At 35.5% G+C, this 23,295-nt stretch overlaps 1 protein-coding gene across 3 annotated transcripts in view; it reads right to left on the reverse strand.

Annotated features, from left to right (window-relative positions):
- Positions 1–23,295, reverse strand: part of unk (RING finger protein unk) — a 343,825-nt gene that overhangs the window by 51,913 nt on the left and 268,617 nt on the right. For all 3 annotated transcript variants that reach the window (XM_090411598.1, XM_090411597.1, XM_090411600.1), the window contains one exon: positions 1,277–1,473. In XM_090411598.1, the coding sequence (XP_090267724.1) occupies positions 1,277–1,473 (197 nt within the window). The remainder of the gene's footprint in view (positions 1–1,276; positions 1,474–23,295) is intronic.

A 23,295-nucleotide genomic window follows, 5' to 3' on the forward strand; every position in this document is an offset into this window, starting at 1 on the left:
CTGTCATAGCATGGTAGGAGACTTACAATCTTCACCTTCTCGCTCTTCAGTTTTGCCTCTTCTTACAACTCCTTTACATCTGCCCTCATAGGATACTCATTGCCTCTCAAATCATTTACCAATCAAGACAATCATTTCCTCAACTTACCTTTTTGCATCTGGATGGCATGACTAATATCGTGAATTTTTGCACCAGGGAAACATGATTTTGTCACACTTTCATTAAGTACTCCACTAACCATTTAGTATTCATATAAAATTTTCTTCTTAACCTGTTTTTCTTGTTTGGTCTTTATTATTACTTCGGACCACCTGTTTCCTTCTCTTTTCAGCTCTGCTAATCTTTTGCCAACTCTGCAATTTTTCAATTTCATGCTTTGTTCTGTGAAGGATAACATTCAAGCACACTAGTTCTTTATTAATGCCCATTTTGTTTTCCTCTATTTTCAAGGCTGCACGTTCAACATTAATAACATCATTATTTAAATTAAGGGGATATTAAATCCCACATTGTTTTAAAACCGAATAAGAAACTCAAAGATTGGAATCAAAGAGTTTCATGCCGAATATAGTAACTATAAACGTATCGGCGACTACTAGCGTAAGCTAAAGCACGTAGTACAAACTAGGACAACTCATTGCAAAGGTGGAGCAAGTTCTGATCACTATTCTTAGTATTTTCCATAATGTAAAACCCGTCCCCTAGGAGATGGGTGATGTTATACATTATGGTGGGAGGTCACTACCCAGACCAGTTTCGATCTTTATTGAGATCTCATCAGTGAGTAGCTCCAAAGTATAATACTGAGGGTATAGCGAAAAGAACTTATATACTCTGCTATACGAGTTGTCAAAAAGGTGCACCCATAAATTATTTAAAGTAAAGAGCCAATAGGCTTCATTTTGGCGATGTAAAACATTATTTAAATTAAGGAGATATTAAATCCCACATTGTTTTAAAACCGAATAAGAAACTCAAAGATTGGAATCAAAGAGTTTCATGCCGAATATAGTAACTATAAACATATATAAAATTTAATAAAAAACAGAAAAGAAAACAAAATCCTTGGACTAATATTTGTAAACCTATAGTGCTAATGTATAGGTTTACAGCCTTTTGTGGGTGGAAATGACAAAAGAGGTTGGAATTCAGGGCACATTTTTTCTAAACATTTAGTAAGAGTAATTTTGCATAAGTAAAAAATACTTTTCATGTCTATGTTATTTCCTTTCTCCATAACATTTAATTAATTGATTTAAAAAAAAACATCCTCACCTTGTCCAGTGAATGTTCAGACTGGCCCGCAGCGGATGATGCAGAGGCGTGTGAAAGAGAGGAAGAACCTAATTGAAGACTATGAGAAAGAGAACCTAATGGAGGTGAAAGAGGAGGAGACATGTTGCTTAACGATCTACTTTCATGCATTTCCCCACTGCATGGTATGTTCATTGGTGCCGAAGCTCCTAATAAACCTGCATTTAAAGATTAGTACAAATTAAGCAAAATTATAAAAATTTAAGACTGCACTTCTGATTATAAATATGTTAAGCATAAAAAAAAAAAAACTTCAAAAGCATTTTGCTCATTATTTGGAATCTAATGTACGATTACTGACAATACTAATTCATGATATACATACCACATTAAAACAGCATCAGCATAATTTTATTTGGCATCTGCTCTATTCTGTTCAAATGTGTAGAAAGGCTTATGCGTTTTGCTGTATATGTTGCTTAATTTTGACGGTATATATCAGAATACAGAATTATAAGTAAATAATTATTTGACTTATTGCTGATATTTCACTGGTGTTATCAGCATGCTGGTTATAACAACATCTATTCTGTTCACTTTAGGTAAATTATCCATATAAATTAATTAGTATCAACATAAGATGATTTTGTGCTTTTTTTTTTTTTTTTTTATTTACTAACTTGAAGAATTATTCAAAGAACAAATCTTTAAAGCATTAAGAAAATACTCTAAGTAACGCAACTGAAAAACTTACAGAAAGAATTATAGAATAATTTTAAGTATAGAAATAATTCATATTGCACTGTCTAAAATTTGATTCTAATGTTTCCATAAAAAAAATTACAGTTCACTAAACATTTTGCTGAATTTTATAGCCTACCTATGAAAAATATATCAGAGTGAAATCTTTTGTGTGAATCTTAATGTTTAGCAATTAAGTGACCCAAAAGAATCAAATATGTTTGAGATAAACTCTCAACACTGAATGTCAAAAGGTAATATACATATTAAACTACAAAAGATAAAGGAAGATGGCTGCACTGGGGATCTTTAATTTTTTTTTAATGGCAAGTTTATAGTGACATAGTAATGATTATTAGAAACACATCTTCACAAGAATTAATAATTTTATTCTTGCAAATATTTCAGCCTGAAACTAACAGGCCATCATTACTGCATCACATTCCCAAGGTAAAGAAAGAATAACAGAATGCTATTTTTTTTAAAAAAAAATACTTTTTTTTCTCCCAGATTTGAGCAACATTTTGAAGTGCTACTACACAAAGTAAACAAGAAAAAAAAAAGGAAATTAAAAGTAAAAAATAAAATGAAACAAATGCTAATGTTTAAAAATTTACATGAATTACAGAAATCTGCACACAGTCTGAAGTACTGACCACCACCAGGGTGGTGAAGGCAGAGAGTAGTGAAGTGGGTGTTCTCCCTCGATAAGTCTTTGGACTCCCTGGAGGTGTCCTGTAATAATAATAATAATAATATCTGGTCATTTGAAACCCACCTTCATATGCTGATACATACAACATGATTCAGCCTATCATCCATCCCAAAAAATGGGCATAATCAAATCCCTACTGAACACTAATTGTCAGCTCCAACCCCAAGGATCTCTGACCAGAACTTGACACCATACAAACCTGTCCTTAGGAACTCTGAATCTGAATGGCAAGTCCTCATTTCATGCTCATTACAGTTATCTCTAAAGCACTTACAAAAGATCCTAAAAAGTTCCTCTATCTCTCCCTGATGTTTACCAGGTTCAACGTGATTGCCTGCACTCATACTATAGACCAGTGCTTCCCAAACTTCTGGATGTCAGGGCCCCCTTTACAAAAATTAAAATATTTCATGGCCCCCCTCGAAAAAAAATCGTAATAGAGAGATATATTATAATATTTATTGTATTTATATTCAATACAAAACATACACAGTGAATATTGCAAAAATCAAATGCATATATTACATTTTTTGCCTCTTACCATTTAGTTCTGAAGACGATGCGGGCTGTTCTGGTAAAATATGAAATACTGTCCTTGTTTTCGAGTCTGTTTCTGCTTCTTCTGATTGTTCATGGGGATTTTTTTTTATATTTTTTATCAGCCACTTATCCATCTCATAATTAATTTTTTTAACGTATAATAGATCAAATAATATCACCACTTACCAATACTGGCACACCACAGACTGATAACATGAAATTAGTGAATATTACCTGAATAAGGGATCCACGTACCAGGAACATTTTTCTCTTTTGTGACTTTTCTCCCTTTACGGTAATTAAGCCTAACGCAAAACAGACAGCAAAGGCAGGTTATTAAAACGTGCATATGATTGGTGCGGTATTAACAAAAGATCACGCAACCGAAAGATAAAAGCATAGCTGACAATTGAGTTGAAATGCTAACTCTCTTCAGCCGAATTCCATATTTGAAACTGCCATAACATTCATTATATATTACTTAGTTTTAACACTTTTACGAATTTTAACACATTCGGTTGAGTTTTATTGCTGCCTTGGGAAATCGAACTCTCACACACATCTAATTAATAACAATAGTTTTTAGTTAGACAACATATGGTTTTGTTTCAGTCTATACAGCATAGTTTCTGTATGAGGGGGCATGTGATTCATTAATTAGTGTGTTTTTATCCCAGTTGTCTCTAATTGCACTATTTCTTGAGAAATATATTACACAGACTCCTCATACTTTATTCACTGGCATAATAAAAGTACTTGTTTTTATTGCCTCTGCAGTATAGTGGCTGTTAGGGAGAGTGTTAGTAACTTGCTTGCAGCAGTAAACATCTCCCCACATGAACTTGTTTAAGCTTTTTTTCATGTGTGAAGTATATGCGAAACTTTTATTGGTAACAAAAAACTAGCTCGGATGACAGTGATAATATAAAACGAGTTTTGATATGTATATAAAGTCAATATCAACAGTTCCTGATTACGAACGCATGATGAAAGGGACAGGAAGATTTGAAGCTTCCCTGGAGAGCATTCGAAGTAAATACAATTAACCACTGCTTTGAAATGAAACATATGAATAAGCAATATTTACTAATATTCATTAAGCACCAAAATACGCAGGAAGCAAAGTTTGTGAACCAACACCAATGTGTGAATTTTTCCATTAAAATATAAAAAATAACAAAAAAGAAATAATAAATAATAAAAGTTAAATACGTTTCTTTTAAAATAAAAAAAATCTACTTAGTCTTAAAACATTTTAAATTTCTTTTCATTATTTCATGCCCCCCCCTCCCCCCAACAAAACCTACGGCCCACAGTTTGGGAAGTGCTGCTCTAGACCAGTTGTTCTCAACTGGTGTACCATGAAAATATTTATTAAAATAGAAGTATCATTTTTCAGAAGTAATGTACGTCATTAAAAATATGTGATCCTCTGTTAATAAACTCTTCTCATAAGTCTTGTAGAGTTATGCAATTCATTTTTGAAATTATGGACTTTACAACCGTTTATAAATAACTTTTAATTTCCCGACGTTTCGGCCTTCATATTAAGGTCATCATCTGGAGTATATACAAGGACAAGCTGAGTTACATTTCACACAGTAAGCTAAAGAAACAATGATTTGATCACAAAGCTAAATTCTATTTAAGATAATATGGGAGAAACATTCTTTCATATAGATAGTTTTCTTACAGTAACAATGATGTCCTATTTTTAACATGACAATTGTTATATTAGATTTACGATTCTGGATTATCTACAGCCCTGTTTATAGTTAGCTCTTAGGGAGAAAGGTTCCGTGGGTATTAAATATTACTTTGTAATATTGAAAGAGCCTTAAGATTCATCCCAAATACCATAGCAGATAAAATACGTTTAGAAACTGCCAACATTTTAAATATAAATTATAAGAAAACTTAAATCAATTACTACATGGTCCGAAGATACAGTAAAAAATTACTTCCACACCACACTCGCTCCCCAAGAATTTACGATCTGCCAAAGATACACAAATAAAACACACCACTCCGGCCGATGGTTGAAGGTATAGACAGCCAGAAATTATCCCAGCCAAGAAATTAGTGGCAACACTCAAGAAGTTGGTGGATCATTCCCCCTCCTATATCAGAAACACACAACACTTCATTAATCAAAGACATTAGAGAAAGATGATTTATTAGTCAGTTTTGACGTCTCTGCCCTCTTTACAAATGTCCATCAATGACACAATCCTTCTTTTACAGAACAAATTCCCTCCAGATATCACGGTGCTCTTTGTGCATGTATTACGTTCTGGATATTTTGTATGGCAAAACGCTTTCTACCTACAAAAAGAAGGCACAGACATAGGCTTGTCATTATCCCCCCCATTGCTAACTTTTATATGGAACATTTCGAGCAACATGCTCTAGATTCCTCTCCTTTAAAACCCAAAGTCTGGCTTAGATACGTTGACGATGTTTTTGCGATCTGGCCCCATGGCCACCAGACACTTTGCTTAGCCACCTAAACAAACAACACAAATGCATACAGTTCACAATTGAGATTGAAAAACAGAACACACTTCCGTTTCTAGATCTTTCTTTGTCGCACATCTTTCTTCTGGCAGTCTTTCCTTCACTGTTTAGCGGAAACCGACACATACCACCACCCAACACAAAAACTAGCTGTCATTAATACTCTAAAAAACAAGGCTTTGAAGATCTGCTCCAATGAACAAGCGCTGAAAGTCAAATTTAAAGTTATCGGCAATACTTTTCTAAAAAATGGTTACAGCCAAAACACTATTAACAAAATTCTCTACAAGACCTCAACAAAAAACAAATATAAACCAGACTACAATAAAACTATAACAATTCCTTACATTAAAGGTACATCAGATAAAATAAACAGAATACTACAGAAATACAACCTCAAAGCCACCTTTAAACCTCCTGCAAAATTAAAAAGCTTATTCAACTCATCCAAAGGACCACTTCCTCTGCTGGCCCACCCTGAGGTATACCGTATTTATTGCACCCGTAATCTACCATATAGAGTGGAAACAGGACGCACAATTCCTATCAGACAAAAGGAATAAACGACACATTAAATATAACTATGGTGAAGCTGGCCTTTCTGATCATGCCCTGATCACTTTACATAGAACTGACTGGAAAAGCACCAGTTGTTTACATCACACCAAAACATGGTATGAACACAAATTTAAGGAAGCCTGCGAGATTCTTATCAACCATCTCAATCTGAACAATAATGATGGTCTAAAAATCCCATGCATATGGAAGGCACATATTCTACCCATGGAACCTTTCTCCCTAAGAGCTAACTATAAACAGGAGTGTAGATAATCCAAAATCGTAAATCTAATATAACAACTGTCATGTTAAAAATAGGACATCATTGTTACTGTAAGAAAGCTATCTATATGAAAGAATGTTTTTCCCATGCTATCTTAAATAGAATTTAGCTTTGATGTAGTTTCTAAATATTTAATTAATTTTATCTGTATTTTTTTTTTTTTTTTCACTAAAAGTCATGCCGGTAGAATAACAGGTGATCAAATCATTGTTTCTTTAGCTTACTGAGTGAAATATAACTCAGCTTGTCTGTGTATATCTATTACTACGGGCAACTCCAGGGAGTCATTAGACTCATTGAGGGAGGCCCAAAATCATTCATCACAACTATTCGACATTCATACAGTATCTATCATACCTCGCCTTAAACTCATTCACTGTCACAGCATCCACCACAGACTCAGGGAGCGCATTCCACTCATTCACTACTCTAAAAGTAAAGAACCCAGCTCTAACACCTTTACTAACCACACTTTTGCCCAGTTTCCATGGATGTCCCCTAGTCCTCCCACAACCAGCCCTGTTCTCAAAAATATCTTCTGAATTAATTTTATAGAAACCCTTCAGTAATTTGAATGTCTCAATCATATCTCCCCTCCTCTGCCTATCAACCAATTTTTGGAACCCACAAATCCTCAACCTGTTCTCATAAGGTCCATTCCACAGACCTGCTATCATCTTGGTCACTCGCCTCTGGATCCTCTCCACCTTAAGGTCATCATCTGGATATACTCCAGATGATGACCTTAATATGAAGGTCAAAATGTCAGGAAATTAAAATAGTTATTATAACACGGTTGTAAAATCCATCATTTCTAAAATGAATGCTGATCACCGTGCAACACTAAAAGAAAGGATAGAGTTACGCAAATTGCAAACTTTTCCTTTCTTTGGCATTTCTAGTATCTTCACTGAGTAAGTTGCAGGGATACACTCTTCCAAGAATTCAACAAATAACAATGAGTCCAATTCTATGAAACTGGCAGTTAGCATACTCCAGTCGCTTGTCCCAGTCATTTGTCAACGTATGTGCAAATTATTCCTCTTCACTTAGCATCTGTTCTCTCCTTGCCCTACTAATGTTTTGGATACTGAATAAAAAGTACAGTATACAGCATTGGTAAATGTATAATGTTAAACATTGTGTTATTCAGCAGTGCAATATCTAAATCTTTGATGAAATAGAATTTCTCACTTGAGTGTTGGGTGCATCATGTATGTTGCATAGAGTGACCTGTCGATCTTGGAAACAAATGGAGTGCTGTTCATACTGACCTATAGCAATAAATTTTTGTCCTTGATCGTTGACAACTGTCTGTTGGAAAATACTAGAACCGTACTTTACTTCATGTTTACTGCAATTGTGTGCAGTGATAAAAGACCATTTTTAAATTTTCATTAATTAATTTGTTAGAAAACAGTGAAAATTATTTTAATCATGCCAATACCTAATAATTATTTATTTTGAACATTGGTATTTTCAGAAAGCAAGCACTAAATATGAATGTTCAAAAATTCTTCACAGCACAGACAGGCAATGACCATGAGGAGAGTCATGACAACTTAGCTACCACAAGCAAGCAGCACTGAAGAAAGAATCCATTTAAATAAACATAAAAGTACCACTCAATATTAGAATGAAGTTACTTCAACTTGGATTTCACTTCGACTGGTGAAAAAGAGTTCATTCTTCATTATGTTGTGTTTGTGGAGAAATGAAGCTGAACAGTGCAATGGTTCCCAGCAAATTAAAATGCCACTACAATACACTTCATTTAATTCTTGCCTCTAAAGACAGACATTATTTCAAAAGATTGTTAAAAATGCAAACTAAACAATAAAGAAGTTGTTTTCAGTGCATTGTTAAGGCATCCAAATAAAGCTCAGCTTGCATCATACAAAATAACTGAATTAATTGTAAATGAGTGTAAATCATATACAACTGCTGAAACTAATTTTACCTCTTGTAAAATTGTTGGAAGAATGTTTGGGGAAGAATTAGTAAAGGAAATTGCTAAAATTCCCAAGTCTGATGATACTATCAGGAGAAGAATTAATATTTCAGAAAATGTTAGCATTATGTAAAAAACAATTTAAAGTTATCTTTACAAATTGATGAGTCTACAGATGTAAGTTTCAAATCCCAACACATTGGATTTATCATTTTGTAAATGAGTGTGAAATAGTTAATCAGTTTGCCTTCTGTAGAGAGCTTTGTTAGCAGAACCACAGGTAAAGAAATTTTTGATTCTGTTAACTCCTTTTTTAGCCTAAATAAAGCTTTATGGCAATCTTGTGTTGGTATTTGCATTAATGGCGCAAAATCTACGATAGGTTCAGAAAATGGCTTTTGCTGCATTTGCAAAGAAAATGAATCTTAATATTATAGGTATCCACTGCTTCTTACACAGAGAAGCACTTATGGCCAAAACACTACCTGAGAAACTAAACACGGTTTTAAGTCGGGTAATTATTGAGTTGGCCACTAGAGGGCTACATGGTGTGTAGTGTTTGTAGAGAGCTCCTGAACAGATAAGTATTATTTTAAGTAATAATTGGTAAATTTGCTTGAATCATACGTAGTATTATTTACTTTTCGTATCTTAGTGTGTCTGTGTGATTTTTGTGTATTTTCTGAGTTATTTCAATTAGTAATTTGATAGATACGATTATTAGTGTGCACATGGCGCCGATAAGAAGGAATACAATGGCATCCAGATCGCCATCTTTGTCCAAAAATTTTAATATAACGGATTTTATTCAGTGCACCATTTGTGAAACGTATGCTTTGAGGAGAGCAGTTGGAATCTGGTTAGACAATGATAGTGGAGTGAATGTGTGCAGAAAGTGTAAGAAATGTGAGGATTTAAAGTCTGTTTCAGGACGTGAGAGTGATATTGTTGTTGAAAGTGAGAATGTAGAATATAGTGATATGAGAGGTATGAATAGTGATATTTGCAAGGTAGTACCAGATAGCTGTGAGAATGAAGGTAAAAATACAGAACGAATGAATGAATTAATTAACGGATAATAAAAATGATCAGACAGATGCAATGAGTGAGATTGCACGGTTACGCGGAGCGATACATAGGGCAAATTGGCAGCTGGAGATTTGGCAAAAATGTTTATTGAGCATACCAACTAATAAACAGCAAAAGTATGATAAGAAAAATAAGAGTATGATAGTGAGTGTAAACAAAATGAAAGAGCAAGTGTTGTATAGAGATTCTTTAGTAAGAGGTGTGATAGATGAGAGTTTGACAAAAATCTGGTGTGAACGTTAAGGATGTAAGCGAGTCAATTAGAATGCAAAAGCAGAGGGTGAAAGAATTGATAGTAGTAGCAGGAATGAATGATTTGAAAGAAGACAAAATGGCAATGAGAGAGGATTTGAAGGAATTACTTGAGGTAGCAAAAGAGAAGAGTGAGAGAGTTAGGATGGCGAGTCTGTTGCCACGGTATGACAGTGAAGAGTATAGAAGGAGGGATTAACGATTAACATTTCTGGCTCTAAGGGTGAAGCAAAGCGCTTTTCATGTTCCCCACTATCTGACATGGAAACAGTGAGTGGAAATGTTTGTGAGCTAATTGCTCGCCCTGGCTGGGTCGGGGGTTAAATATCAGAGGGGGTATTAGTATGGCTTTGGGTCTTTTGTATTTGAAGCAGTCTGTGGCATCGTAATTCGTAGCTAGTTGAACCAGTTCATTGGGGTGTGCAGATACTTTTTTTTGAAGAACTTTGTTGCTGTAGTTTGCAGAAAAGTGTATATGTAGGGGACATCTGTGTCTCGATGGAGCTGCACAGTTCTAATGAACCATGGGGCGGTTAGGATCATGCGAAGCCATTTATTCTGTACTCGTAATTTGAGAATGTTAGTATCAGCTGTATGACTCCAGGCTGGAGAAGCATAAATGAGTATAGGGCAGATCATCAGTTTGTAGATAAGCAGTTTGATTCTGGTGTTTAGTTTACTGTTTCTGTTGATTAGAGGATAGAGTTGAGCAATGGCTTTTGATGCCTTTGCACAGAGAGCCTTGATATGAGAATTGAAAGTTAGTCTTTTGTCTAGTAGTATGCCAAGGTATTTGACTTCTGTTTTCAAGGGGATTTTTGTGTTGAACAGGTGGATGTCCTCTTTGGGAAGCATCGGTCTTCTGGTAAATAGTATGGCTATGCTCTTCTGGGGGTTTACTTGTAGCCTCCATTTAGAGAACTACTTCTCAATCTGTAGTATGTTTCTTCTTTCATACTACAGATTGAGAACTACTTCTCAATCTGTAGTATGTTGCAAAAGTGGCTAAATCAGCTCATCAAATCACTTGGCTGTTGAAAAATACTTCAACAAGCAGAGACAAACAGGTTATTGTTCCTCTGTATCGAGCCTTGATAAGACCCCATCTAGACTACTGTGCCTATATATGGGCGCCAGGGTTTCTTCTTGATGGGGAGAGGATCCAGAGACGAGTGAACAAGATGATAGCAGGTCTATGGAATAAACCTTATGAGATGAAGATTTGTGGGTTGCAGAAATTGGTTGACACACAGCCATCAATGTAGTTTATTGATGGCTGTGTGTGGTTTTAGAGATCTGGTTAATACAGTTGTATCATCTGCATACATGGCCAGGATGGATGCCAATGGATTGTGTGGGATATCAGCCATGTATAGAATCAGAGCTAGTAATGATCCTTGTGGGACTCCAGCCGTGAGATGTTTCTGGGCTGATACTGCGCCTTTGATTTTGATTTGCATATGCCTGTCAGAAAAGTACGATTTGATTAGTTGTACCATTTCCAGTGGTATTCCAGTTGAGATCATTTTATGTAGAAGTCCATAATGTCAGATTTAGGGCCAAAATTGCTAATGACTTTATGTGCGGATTATGCAGGAGGAGTGGTGTGGAATGAATTTGATGGGCGAAAGGATTTATATAAGATGGATGGTTTACATTTGAATGGATTTGGTGTATGGAGACTTGAAAAGGTGTTGTTGAATGAAGTGGATGTGCAGAATCAAGAAAACTAGAGTTATCAAGGAGAGGGGGGGGAGTAGATATGCAGACTTTAGGGAGACAGTTGAGTGTATGAATGTGTATAATATGCCCGAGCGAGTATGAAGGACACAAATCAGAATGGGATAGTGAGTACAAGGCATCAAATTAGGGATGGGACAAATGGGCTTCTGCAATTCATGTATATTAATGCCAGAAGTATTAGAAACAAGAAGGAAGAATTTTTGGCCTTGGTTGGCACTTCCAGGCCACAGGTTATTGGCATTAGTGAAACATGGCTGACAGAAGATGATATAGCTAGTGGGATTGAATGCTAGTGGTATGGTGTGCTCAGGAGTGACAGGGAGATTAAAATGGGAGGAGTGTTATTGATGATAGCTGATGAGTTGCAGCAAAGGAGAATGCAGAAGTGGAACTGCAGGATAGAGAAAAGAGCACATTTGAGGCTATTTGGTGTGAGATCGAGATTAGCAGAACAAAATATACAGTTGGGTGCTGCTATAGACCAGGTGATGGAATAGATGGTGGGATAGTATGCATAAGCAAATAGAAGAAATTAGTGGAAGGAGGGTAATTATTATGGGAGATTTCAACTATAGTAACATTGATTGGAAGGAGGAGAAGACAGAATTGGATTTCATGCGGTTATTAAGGGATAACTATCTGCAACAGCATGTAATGGAAAATACTAGGGGTCAGAGAGTGCCTGACCTAGTAATTGCATCTGAGAATTTGGCTGTAACGAATATGATCACGTTGCCACCAACTGGTGAGAGGTGATCATAGGGTCTTGACTTGGGAGGTGGCTAAAGGTGTGGAATTTACAATAAGACAGGGTACATGTAGAATTATCGGGCTGGTAAACATAACAAGCTCAGGAGTTTGATTGGTTCAGTGCCATGGCATGTAAAACTGCAAGGGCTGGATGTTGAGAGTGCATGGGAGGTGGTTGAGAAGTGTTTGCAGGAGGCAATGGCTGACTGTATACCTAGAGTCACATCAAATAGGAGTTAAATAAATGAATAACACAATTAAGCTTGAGCTGCAAAAAAAGAAACAACTGTGGAGGGAATTTAAGGAGAAAGGTGACCGATAGGCAGATGAACGGTATAAAGCGCAGGCCAGAAGGGTAATGAGTGTGATAAGAAAAGCAAATGCGGATTATGAAAGAACATTAGCCATGCAGGCTGAAGAGAATTTTTTCGATGTGTTGCAAGTAAAAGAAAAAATGTACAGTATATTATCGTGTATAATACGACCCATGTATAATGCGAACTAGAAATTCTGTTCAAAAACTAGCCCTAAAATGCCATGTCCACGTATAATGCGATCTGTTAATCTTGTTCCATAACATTATAAATAAGACAATAGAAATTAATGAAAGGAATATTTATTTTAAAACAAAATGTCAAAATCCTTTAAATTCTTCATCTTTTGAGTCATCAAACATTTCATTTATAAATTCATCTGTAGGGATTGCGTCATCAGTGTAGCAGTTGTCATCTTCATGCTCTCCATTCTGTTGTGCGTCATCCTCGCTTTCGTATATGACGTGATCTTCGGATCCATCCATTGAATTACTTATTCCACATTTAAGAAATGAGCATTGAATCATTTCAGATGGTATCGAATCCCATACTTCCTTAACCCAGCAGGTGACTAGGGTGATCTCAGGCTTCTGAAAATTCCCACCCTTTGTCATCTTCACCAAACCAGATGACATCCATTCTCTCCATTTTTCACATAAGTGATCTTTAAATGGCTTATTCAAGCTAACATCAAGCGGCTGCAAAACGGAAGTTAGACCACCCGGTATGACTGCTAGGTCTGTAAGTAGCTCACGTGCTTTCTCTTTGCTTGTCTCTGTTAAATGTGCCCAGAACATATCCCAGACTAACATGCTTTGTTGATGTAACAAGCTATCTGGATGTATGTTCCATACTTGATCCAGCCACAATTGTACACCTTCTTCATCCATCCAACCTTTCTGATTGGAGCGAACAATTACACCTGGTGGAAATTTCATGCGCTTAGGAATTTTCTTTCTTTTAAATATCGCTGTTGGCTTTAATTTGGTGTTCCGTCTGCCATGCATGCTAGAACAATGGTAAAATACGTTTTTTCATGTCCCGTTGTTTTTATGAAGACACCCTTTTCACCAACTGAGTTTACTGTTCGATTCCCAGGCACATCAAAGTACATGGGCATCTCATCCATATTGCCAATTTGGGAAAGTTCATATCCGTGACACTTCCGTAATTTTATGATAAATTTATGGAAGGACTGCACTTTTTCTTCAAGCTGCTTTGGTAACTTCTGCACAATTTTTGTTCGGTGTCGTAATGTTAATGCTTTGCGTTCCATAAATCTGTTGCACCACCCAGGCAAAGCAAGAAAAGATGAAATACCTAGTGTGTGCTTGAATTTACCATTCTTGAGTTGTAGAGCTCGAATACGAATTGCATTTCTTGTTACTATAATGCTATCTTGTCGTTGCATCAAAATTCATTCATTTAGCTCTTCTTCGAGTTCTGAAAAGGATGCTACATCTCCACAACCAGGGCATGTTTCGTTTTGGGGATTTTTTCAAGACTGTCTTTTTGCTTATGCCAAAGTCTAATATTACTCTCTGCTACACCCAATGGCAGAATGATTTTAAAGAATGCCGATGGTAGGGAGGTAACTGAATCAGTTGATATAGTGGAATTATTGAGCGAGCACTTTGCAAGAGTATATCATCCAGGTGGTGACATTGCAAGAATGAATGAACCAATAGCTTATATGGGAATTGTGGTGAATGAAGTGGAGGTGAATAGTCTATTACAAAACCTCAATGTCAATACATCTGTGGAACTGGATGGTATACCATCTCGTGTCGTATGTGACGCAGCTAAAGAATTGTCAATGCCCTTGACCATTTAATTTAATTTGAGTCTCGGGTCTGGGTTAGTCCCGAGGGGGTGGAAAGAGGGGAAAATAGTTCCACTGCATAAAGGAGGTTCGAAGACTGCTGTTGAAAATTACCAACCGATCAGCATATCAGGAATCATTGTCAAGGTCTTGGAGAAAATAGTCAAGAGGAAAATACAAGATTGGATAGATGAAAATGGGATACTGTATGGGGGACAGCATGGTTTTCTGAAAGGTAGATCATGCCTCAGTAACTTGCTCACATCTTATAACACAGTGACGGCTGAACTGGATAAGAGTAATGGGTTTACAGTGATTCTACTGGACCTTGCTAAGGTCTCTGACAGGCTACCACATGGAATTCTAATCAGTTAAACTGCAGCATATGGGGATGGATATAGGGTGGTTGATGGAGAGATATCAGCGAGTGGTTTATTCAGGAGTAGAGTCCAAAAGACAGCCTGTAACTAGTGGTGTGCCGCAGGGTTCTGTTCTTGGGCCACTACTGTTCAATTTGTTCATTAACGATATAGGAAAGGATCTGAGAGGAAGTGTTCATTTGTTTGCTGATGATGCAAAGTTGGGTAGAGCAATTGTGAGTGCACAGAATGTCAAAATTTTGCAGAATGATTTGGATAGTTTGGAGGACTGGGCTAAGGAGAATGGATGTCTAATGTGGCAAAGTGTAAAGTTATGCATTTTGGGGTGAAAAGATTAGCAGCAGTATATCACATTGGTGGAACCGTACCCTAGGAGAATGACGAGGCCAGGGATTTGGGAGTGTTGGTAGATAGGGAGTTGAAGTTTAGGGGGCACGTTGCAAAAGTGGCTAAATCAGCTCATCAAATCACTTGGCTGTTGAAAAATACTTTAACAAGCAGAGATAAACAGGTTATTGTTCCTCTGTATCGAGCCTTGATAAGACCCCATCTAGACTACTGTGCCTAGATATGGACGCCAGGGTTTCTTCTTGATGGGGAGAGGATCCAGAGACGAGTGAACAAGATGATAGCAGGTCTATGGAATGAACCTTATGAGTTGAAGATTTGTGGGTTGCAGAAATTGGTTGACAAGCAGAAAAGGGGTGATATGAGTGAAACATTCAAATTACTGAAGGGTTTCTATAAGATTAATTCAGAAGATATTTTTGAGAATAGGACTGGTGGTAGGAGGACTAGGGGGGCCATACATGGCTGCTGGGCAAGAGTGTGGTTAACAAGGGTGTTAGAGCTAGGTTTTTTACTTGGAGAGTGGTGAATGAGTGGAATAAGCTGGCAGAGTCTGTTGTGGGTGCCATGACTGTGAACGAGTTCAAGGTGAAGTATGATAGATATTGTGTGAATGTCGAATAGTTGTTCTTGACATGTTAGGGCCTCCCTCGACGAGTCTATCGACTCCTTGGAGTTGCCCGTAATAATAATAATAATTAACATCATAAATTATATAAAAGACCTTTGAAAACAGGCTATTTAATACAATTTGCACACCAATGGAAGCAGAATATAAATGTGTGTTGTTTCACCCAGAGGTTCAGTGGCTCTCGAGGGGGGGAAAGTGTTATGTTGAGTTTTGGAACTTAACAATTACTTGTATTTTTTGATAGTGAAAACCACAATTTGTTTTCTTCTTATTTAAAAGACAAAATATGGTATGCCAAGTTATCTAGCAGATATTTAATTACTCGAATGGAATTAATATGTCTCTGCAAGGAAAAATTAAAATATACTCACATCAACTGACAAATTACTGGCATTTGAAAAAAAAAAAATATATATATATATATATATATATATAACATTTTGGATTTAAAAAAAATAAGTAAATAAAATAATAAACCAAATAAAACAGCATTTGCAATCTTTACTGGAAATTGTAAAAAAGATATTACCCAACCTTACAAATTGAAAATTTTTTTTTTGGATAAAAAAATCCATTTTCAGTTTCTAATACTTCTTTTTTTGACTTGTCTCTCTAAGAAGAAGAATTTATATCACTAACAGCTGACAGAACATTAAGATTAAAATTTTCGGATGTGCATTATGCATGTCCGCAAGGATATTACTTTGCATTAAAACTTTCTACTAAGGCAAGTGATGTGAAGTCATTAGTTTCTATATACGAGTTGCCCCAGTCCTGAAAATACTTCAGATGCAATCTGAAGTATTTGCTTACATTTGGATAAAGGATTAAACCAAGTATATAATTTATTGGTATCTTTAATTTATAGTATAACCAAGTGGAAAAACTTCCAACAACCATTTGTCTGCCAGGGAACATAATGAATGTATTGTTGTTGATCCTAAAACTATTAGGTAGGATCTTTGGGAGAATGTTTTGCTAGAATCTGAGCAACAGCCTCATGTCCCCCTGAATTTTTAATATTGAAAAAACAAGAAAAATAGCAGCTAAACTTTTTACAAATGGGCCAGAGCTGTACAATCACCTACTTGTTAAGGAGGAACTTAAAAGAGTTATTTTACTTACACATAATGGATGTCATCAGACCCCAGTAGGGGTCTGATGACATCCATTATGAGATGATAAAATATCTTCCATCACATTCTCTGGATCTCCTCCTCCTCCTGACTATACAACAGAATACTTACAGAGGAAGAGGTTCCAGATTTTTGGCATAAATCAATTGTCATTCCAAAACCAAACAATTATCCCATTGCTCTGACCAGCTGTCTTTGTAAGATCTTCAAAAAAAAAAAAAAAAAGCTTATCTGGTACTTAAGAGAGCAACAAACATTTTTCGACACAAAATGTGGCTTTTGTAGAGACCGATCACCATTTGGTCCATTTAGAAACATGTATAAGAGATTCTTTCCTGAAACGAGAACATCTGGTTTCAGTCTTCTTTGACATGGAAAAAAGCTTATCACACAGCCTGGAGATAAGGCATATTATCTCCAGGCTGTGTGATAAGCTTTTTAAGGCATATTAAAAGACCCCTTTAATTGTAGTCTGAGGGTATACATCTTTCTGTTTTTATTACAAAAAACTTTCTATCCAAGCAAGAAGCATGTAATCTCAGCCATATCATCAAGAAGAGGGTGTTCCTCAAAGCTCAGTCTTAAGTGTGACACTGCAATCAAAGTTAATTTAATCACCGAATAGCTTTCTCCCATGGTACATAATGCTCTTTGGGTGTGATAACAGAATCCTGCTGAAGGTCTCCCAGATTTTTGGCACTATTTACTGTTACTCTTGCAATATGAGGATAACGAAAGACAACTTTGACAAGCAATTTCCAGCCTAGTTGACTGAGTGGTTAGCATATCCGCTCTTCAACTGACAGGTCACGGGTTCGAATCCCACTATGGGAATGGATGTTTGTGATCGTCTTTAGGTGGGAGATGAATTTCATTGTCCTGTGGGAGACCATCTCCCTACTTATTGGAGACCAGAAGTGGCTGAAAAAGTTCCATGTTTGGTCTCTACAGCAGGGTTTCCAGACAATGTAAAATAATAATAATAATTTCAAAAAATATATATAAAATTGACAAAAATGGGGAAAAAAATTTTTTGTCCACCCACAGTAGAGATGTACTATAGGTTTGGTAGTAACCAAATAAAAAAAATTAATCATGTCTCTTCATAATGGGTTCAAGTTTTCAGCAGAAAAAAAACCTGTCTGTGTACACTTCTGCCAAAAACATCCTACATCCAGATCTTGATTTGAGAATGGAACAAAGTATTATTCCAGTATCAACAGAGGCTAAGTTCTTGGGATTTATCTTTGATAGAAAGTTTACATTTCTTACACATATTTGTCAACATAGAGAAAAGTGCAAAACACTGAGTACCCGTTGAACTCTATCCTCTATCCCAGGTTTACAGTTCTGCATGGGAAACATGTTTTGGCGATTGGACCCTATCCATCATCATGGTATATGAATAGATACTGGTGCTTTTCACACATTGCCAATTCAAAGTCTTTATGTTGAAGCAAATGAACCTGTTTTATCATTTAGATGAAAACAGTTATCTCTTAACTACACCTAAAAATAAAATCTCTTCCAAAGCATCCTGCATGGACTAGTATGTTTTCTCTGCATTGGGAGAGCTAATCACACACATCACACTACTATTTGTCTGTTTGGATGCATGTTAAAGATATTATATAAGCTGCATGAAGAATGCTGACATTTCCTGCACCAAATTTGAACTCCATGCTGCAACTTCTCACTCTGCAACTACAGAAGTCTCATTACTCAATCTATTTAACTGCATGTAAACAGAGCAACCCAATGCGATTTCTTGCCCATCTATACTGATGGTTCGGCCAGTTTCCTGACATTACTATATCCAAGCAGATCTTGCTTGATTTCAGCCATCCAGATAAACAATTTGCACAAGATCAAGCCTGAAATTAAGCAATGGATGTCTAGTCAACATAGAAACAGAAGAGAAGAAGTTGTTCTTGCTAGGCTATACATAGGTCACAGTCATCTTACACATTCTTATTTATTGAGCTGATGACTGATCTAAGTGTGAAAAACGTAACATACATCTCACCATTTGTCACATTCTGGTGGAGAGGAATGAGATTCTAACTAGCTAAGCCATATACGTATACTCAGGAAGATGTTGTCAGACAGACAAATGCATGATATTTTAATCTTTTAACAGAGAATAAATTTATATAAGCACATTTGATTATGAATTCTATTTTTGTATAGATATAACATTGCTTAATTTATAATCTTTTTTTTTAAATTTGATTTTTGTAAACGTATTAATTATTAATTTATCACTATCTAATTGGCTGTAATCGACACAGTATGACCTCTGCTATATTTGCGAAAAAAAATCACCTGCTGTATTGGCATTAGTTTAAATTTGGGCAGTTCTTTAAAGAGACTATTGAAACACTTCTACACTGCTCAAACTTAAATTGAAATAACTGTCTATTGCAAAGATTTGGGAGAGTCACATACTGGTAAGAGCCAAGCAGTAAACCCTCAACCACCACCATTTTCTGCCATGTAATTTTAATATAATTTATTTTTACTTTTAAATCCATTTTATTTTGTAACCACTTGCTATATGGTGGACTTCAATCTGTGGCGCTTGATCTGTTTAAAAAAAAAAAAAAAAAAAAAAAAAAAAAAAAAAAAAAAAAAACGGAAACATTCCACTGTTCTTGCCTCACCTTGTGAAGATTTGTGCACTGATGATGGCCTGTTGGTCATCATCAAATTCCTGCCATGTACCCCCCCCCCAAGGGTGTACAGGATATGATAGTTTCAGGCCAAAATATTTGCAATAATATAATTATTATTATTAATTATTGTGAATATGTATTTCTCTGCTGCTAGTTGACCAGAAAATCCAGTTCATCATCAAAACTGGTGAAGATCAAGGTAAAGAAATCTATGATATAAATGGGTTACATAACATCTGCCTTCATAATATTTAACCTTTCAAAAACTATGATATAACATGGAAAAATAATCCTTTTAATGGCCATTATAATTTTACTGATTACCTGAACATCAAACCCCTAACACCCGGAAGTGCACAAATCAATCATACCAATGTTTATCTGCAGTTTTGCCAATTAACTGGGCATTGAAACTTCAAATAATATTGAAATATGCAGAAAGCAATTGTCCTGATGTCCATTATTTGCACTTTAACCTATATTCTGAACAATGATTCCTCATCCTGCCATACTATTACAAACATCTCTTAGAACTGGAACGGGGAGGGAGTTAGACCACAACATCAGATAAAGAAATAGCTACAATATTTAAAAATAAACAAAGTTCAACTTAATTTATTCATTCAGACTTAAGGTCTTTCTTAACATGTGTAACCAACACATTATTCAACTTCCTGATATCTATCTGCAAGGGCAGTTTCCATTATTACTAATGTCCTATCAACAATTTTCTTCCAAATTATTCTCTCAATTATCACATGTGTCAGTATCCAATATTATCACATACTTCTATCTTCTAGGACACTTGTCACTGCATCAATCCACTAGATATTGGTCTTCTTATGGATCTTTTTCTTGCCATCAAATAGCTGTTTTGCTAACCTTTCCTCTCCAATTCTGTTCAATGTTGACACTGATCCTTCCAATTCTTTCATTTTTAATATGATCCTGCTATTGATGCCATCTAAGTTTTTAACCAAACTCTCATATCATATTTCTTGTATATTTCAAGTTTTTGATATAGTTTTAATTGTAACACTCTTAGATACACAAGTTAAAATGGATTTAAACACAGTTTTGTACATTGCTAGTTTAATGTTTTGGCTATTCTTTCTCTTATTCCATACAATTTATTTAAGTGGATTCCAGCCTTGCTTATTCTGTTGGGAACTGAAATTTCTACTTTAATCATCTAAACTTTGACCTTCAGAATTATGCAATGTAGCCACTGTAAAATTTTTATACCTCCACATTTGAGCATTTCAAATGGCATCTACCCAAGCTGCCTTTCCACATTTTAGGTTTTTGATGGCGTCCCTACCTAAAGAAACAAGATGTACTCAAAACTGCATTCTTCTTGAATGGTTTCTCCCACTATACTGTCATTGCTTGTTTTACTGAGTAATCTTTCAAAGTAATTACTCTAGACATCTAAAATATCTTAAGTTTTAATGTCACCTTTATAATCTGATTTCTTTTACAGCACTTTCCTCTCCATTTCAAGTTTTTTTTCGACAGTCTCTACCTACTGCCACCCTTTTGATATTTATTCTTTATATTCTTACCAAAGTCTTCCCAAGACTTTTGTTTTATACATTGTTTTGCCCCTATATTTTTTTCTCTGTACTCTCAATGGATCACATTCTGATTTACTTGACAGAAACTTTGAACATGGTTGGTCAACTTATAATATTGGTACTGTCTACGGGGGAAGAGATTTTGGAAAGGAAAACTTGTTCACATTGGACTTGAAGGCCTGTGCATAGCATTCCTTAGAGTGTAATAAAACTGAACACTTGAAGTGCAACCTATCTTTTCTTCTCCAAATAAACCCCTCTCTGAGGGTGTTGGGGAAGATGATATAGGTAACATGAGTCTGAAAATTGGGTTTCTGTCAGAAAAACACTCTTCCAAATGATTTATGCCATGATGTATCTAGTGCATGATGTGAAACAGCAGCAGCAGGAATGGAGGAGGAGGAGGAAGAGGAAAAAAAATTCATAATCCGTTACTCTCTCCAAAAGACAAACAATAATGCTATTTGGAGTATACCCAGTCCTGTGTTCATGGACTTTGTCATACTACAGGCAAACAGGAAGATCAATCTATAAATGTATTTCTGAACATCAAGACCACATCTGACTCAAACAGCACAAACTTGAAATGGCACAGCATGGAATTGAAAATGCAAACCATAGGATCCAATAGGAAAACACAAAGCTTTTACACAGATTTATATACAGATATGAAAGGCAATTCAAAGAAAGTACTGAAGCTCTACTTCATAGACCAAACCTTAAAATGACTGCCTTACCATCCCAAAAGTTTGAAAAATTGTTACAATCAAATAATTGACATTATAGAAAAAGGGATACTCCTAAACAAAAATAGGCTAAATAGTCATAAAAATAAAATGTTACAATCAATCTTGTTAAATAGATTTTATCATAATATTAATTTAATTATCATTTCAGCACAACAGGTTTAACTTAACAAAGCAACTATTTGTATAGAGGGATTCAAATTTGGCACATGCACTGAACTGTTTTATTGTTCAGATTCCATACCATTGTTCTCTCTCTCTCTCATTGATGATGTTGTATGGTATATAAGAAATATACCATATTTCTTATATATATGGTATAAGAAAATATTGTAAAATAAATATTTTCTTATATCTTTTTTTTTTTTTTTACTGCGGCATGCATGTGAATGTTTAATTATAGCTGATGTTGGTTCTAAAGATAGTTTAATTATAGCTGATGTTGGTTCTAAAGATAGTCTCTCATAATATGACTTCTACATAATATAGACGTTTTCCTCAATTCAATTCTATATGAAAGAGTATCCAGGTCAGCCAATCCTGACTTACTATACAGATGATTGTAGATGCAATTTTTGCATTCTTCAAGGTAGATGTTAACTGATTTACCAAATATTAGTAAATTTTCATGAAACATATCATTTATTTGTTCCAAGTCATATGCACCTAGGAGTCCTTTTACCCTGTTTATATTCTATCAATTCAAGTTGTAGCTGTTAGTCTGACTAGATTTATCACTTTATTCTTTATATTTTTGGTTCTGTTGGCATTTCTGGGTGTTCAATGTTTTCATAAAATCTCGGTCAGATGGTGAAACGCACACAATTGTTAGAGTTCGACTCAGTTCTATTTCCTTTAGATAACCTTGGATTACACCTACTGATATCAGATTTTACACTTTCTTCATCTGATATTATCCAAGTTTCAGCTGCCTTTTCTGAAAGCAATTCAGTATTCCTTACAGTTAATCGCTCTACTGTTTCCTGCAATACTTTAATTCAAGTTCTCAATGTATTATTTTCAGTCTGAAGCATAGTGTTTCATAAAACATCATTTATTTGTTCTGAGCCATCTGTGCCCTAAGAGTCTTTTACCCTGTTTATATTCCAATTTATGTAGATAAATCCAAATAAATTTAGCCAGACCATTTCTGTTCCATATCAAGAAATACAACCGCTTCAACTTGAATTGATGGAATATAAACAAGGTAAAAGACTCCTAGGTGCAGATGGAGCAGAATAAATGACATGGTTCACGAAAATAATGCACCGA

The sequence above is a fragment of the Typopeltis vanoorti genome, chromosome 21, assembly GCF_054136105.1.
Source record: "Typopeltis vanoorti isolate ZY-2024b chromosome 21, IOZ_Tvanoo_1.0, whole genome shotgun sequence".
Lineage (NCBI taxonomy): Eukaryota > Metazoa > Arthropoda > Arachnida > Uropygi > Thelyphonidae > Typopeltis > Typopeltis vanoorti.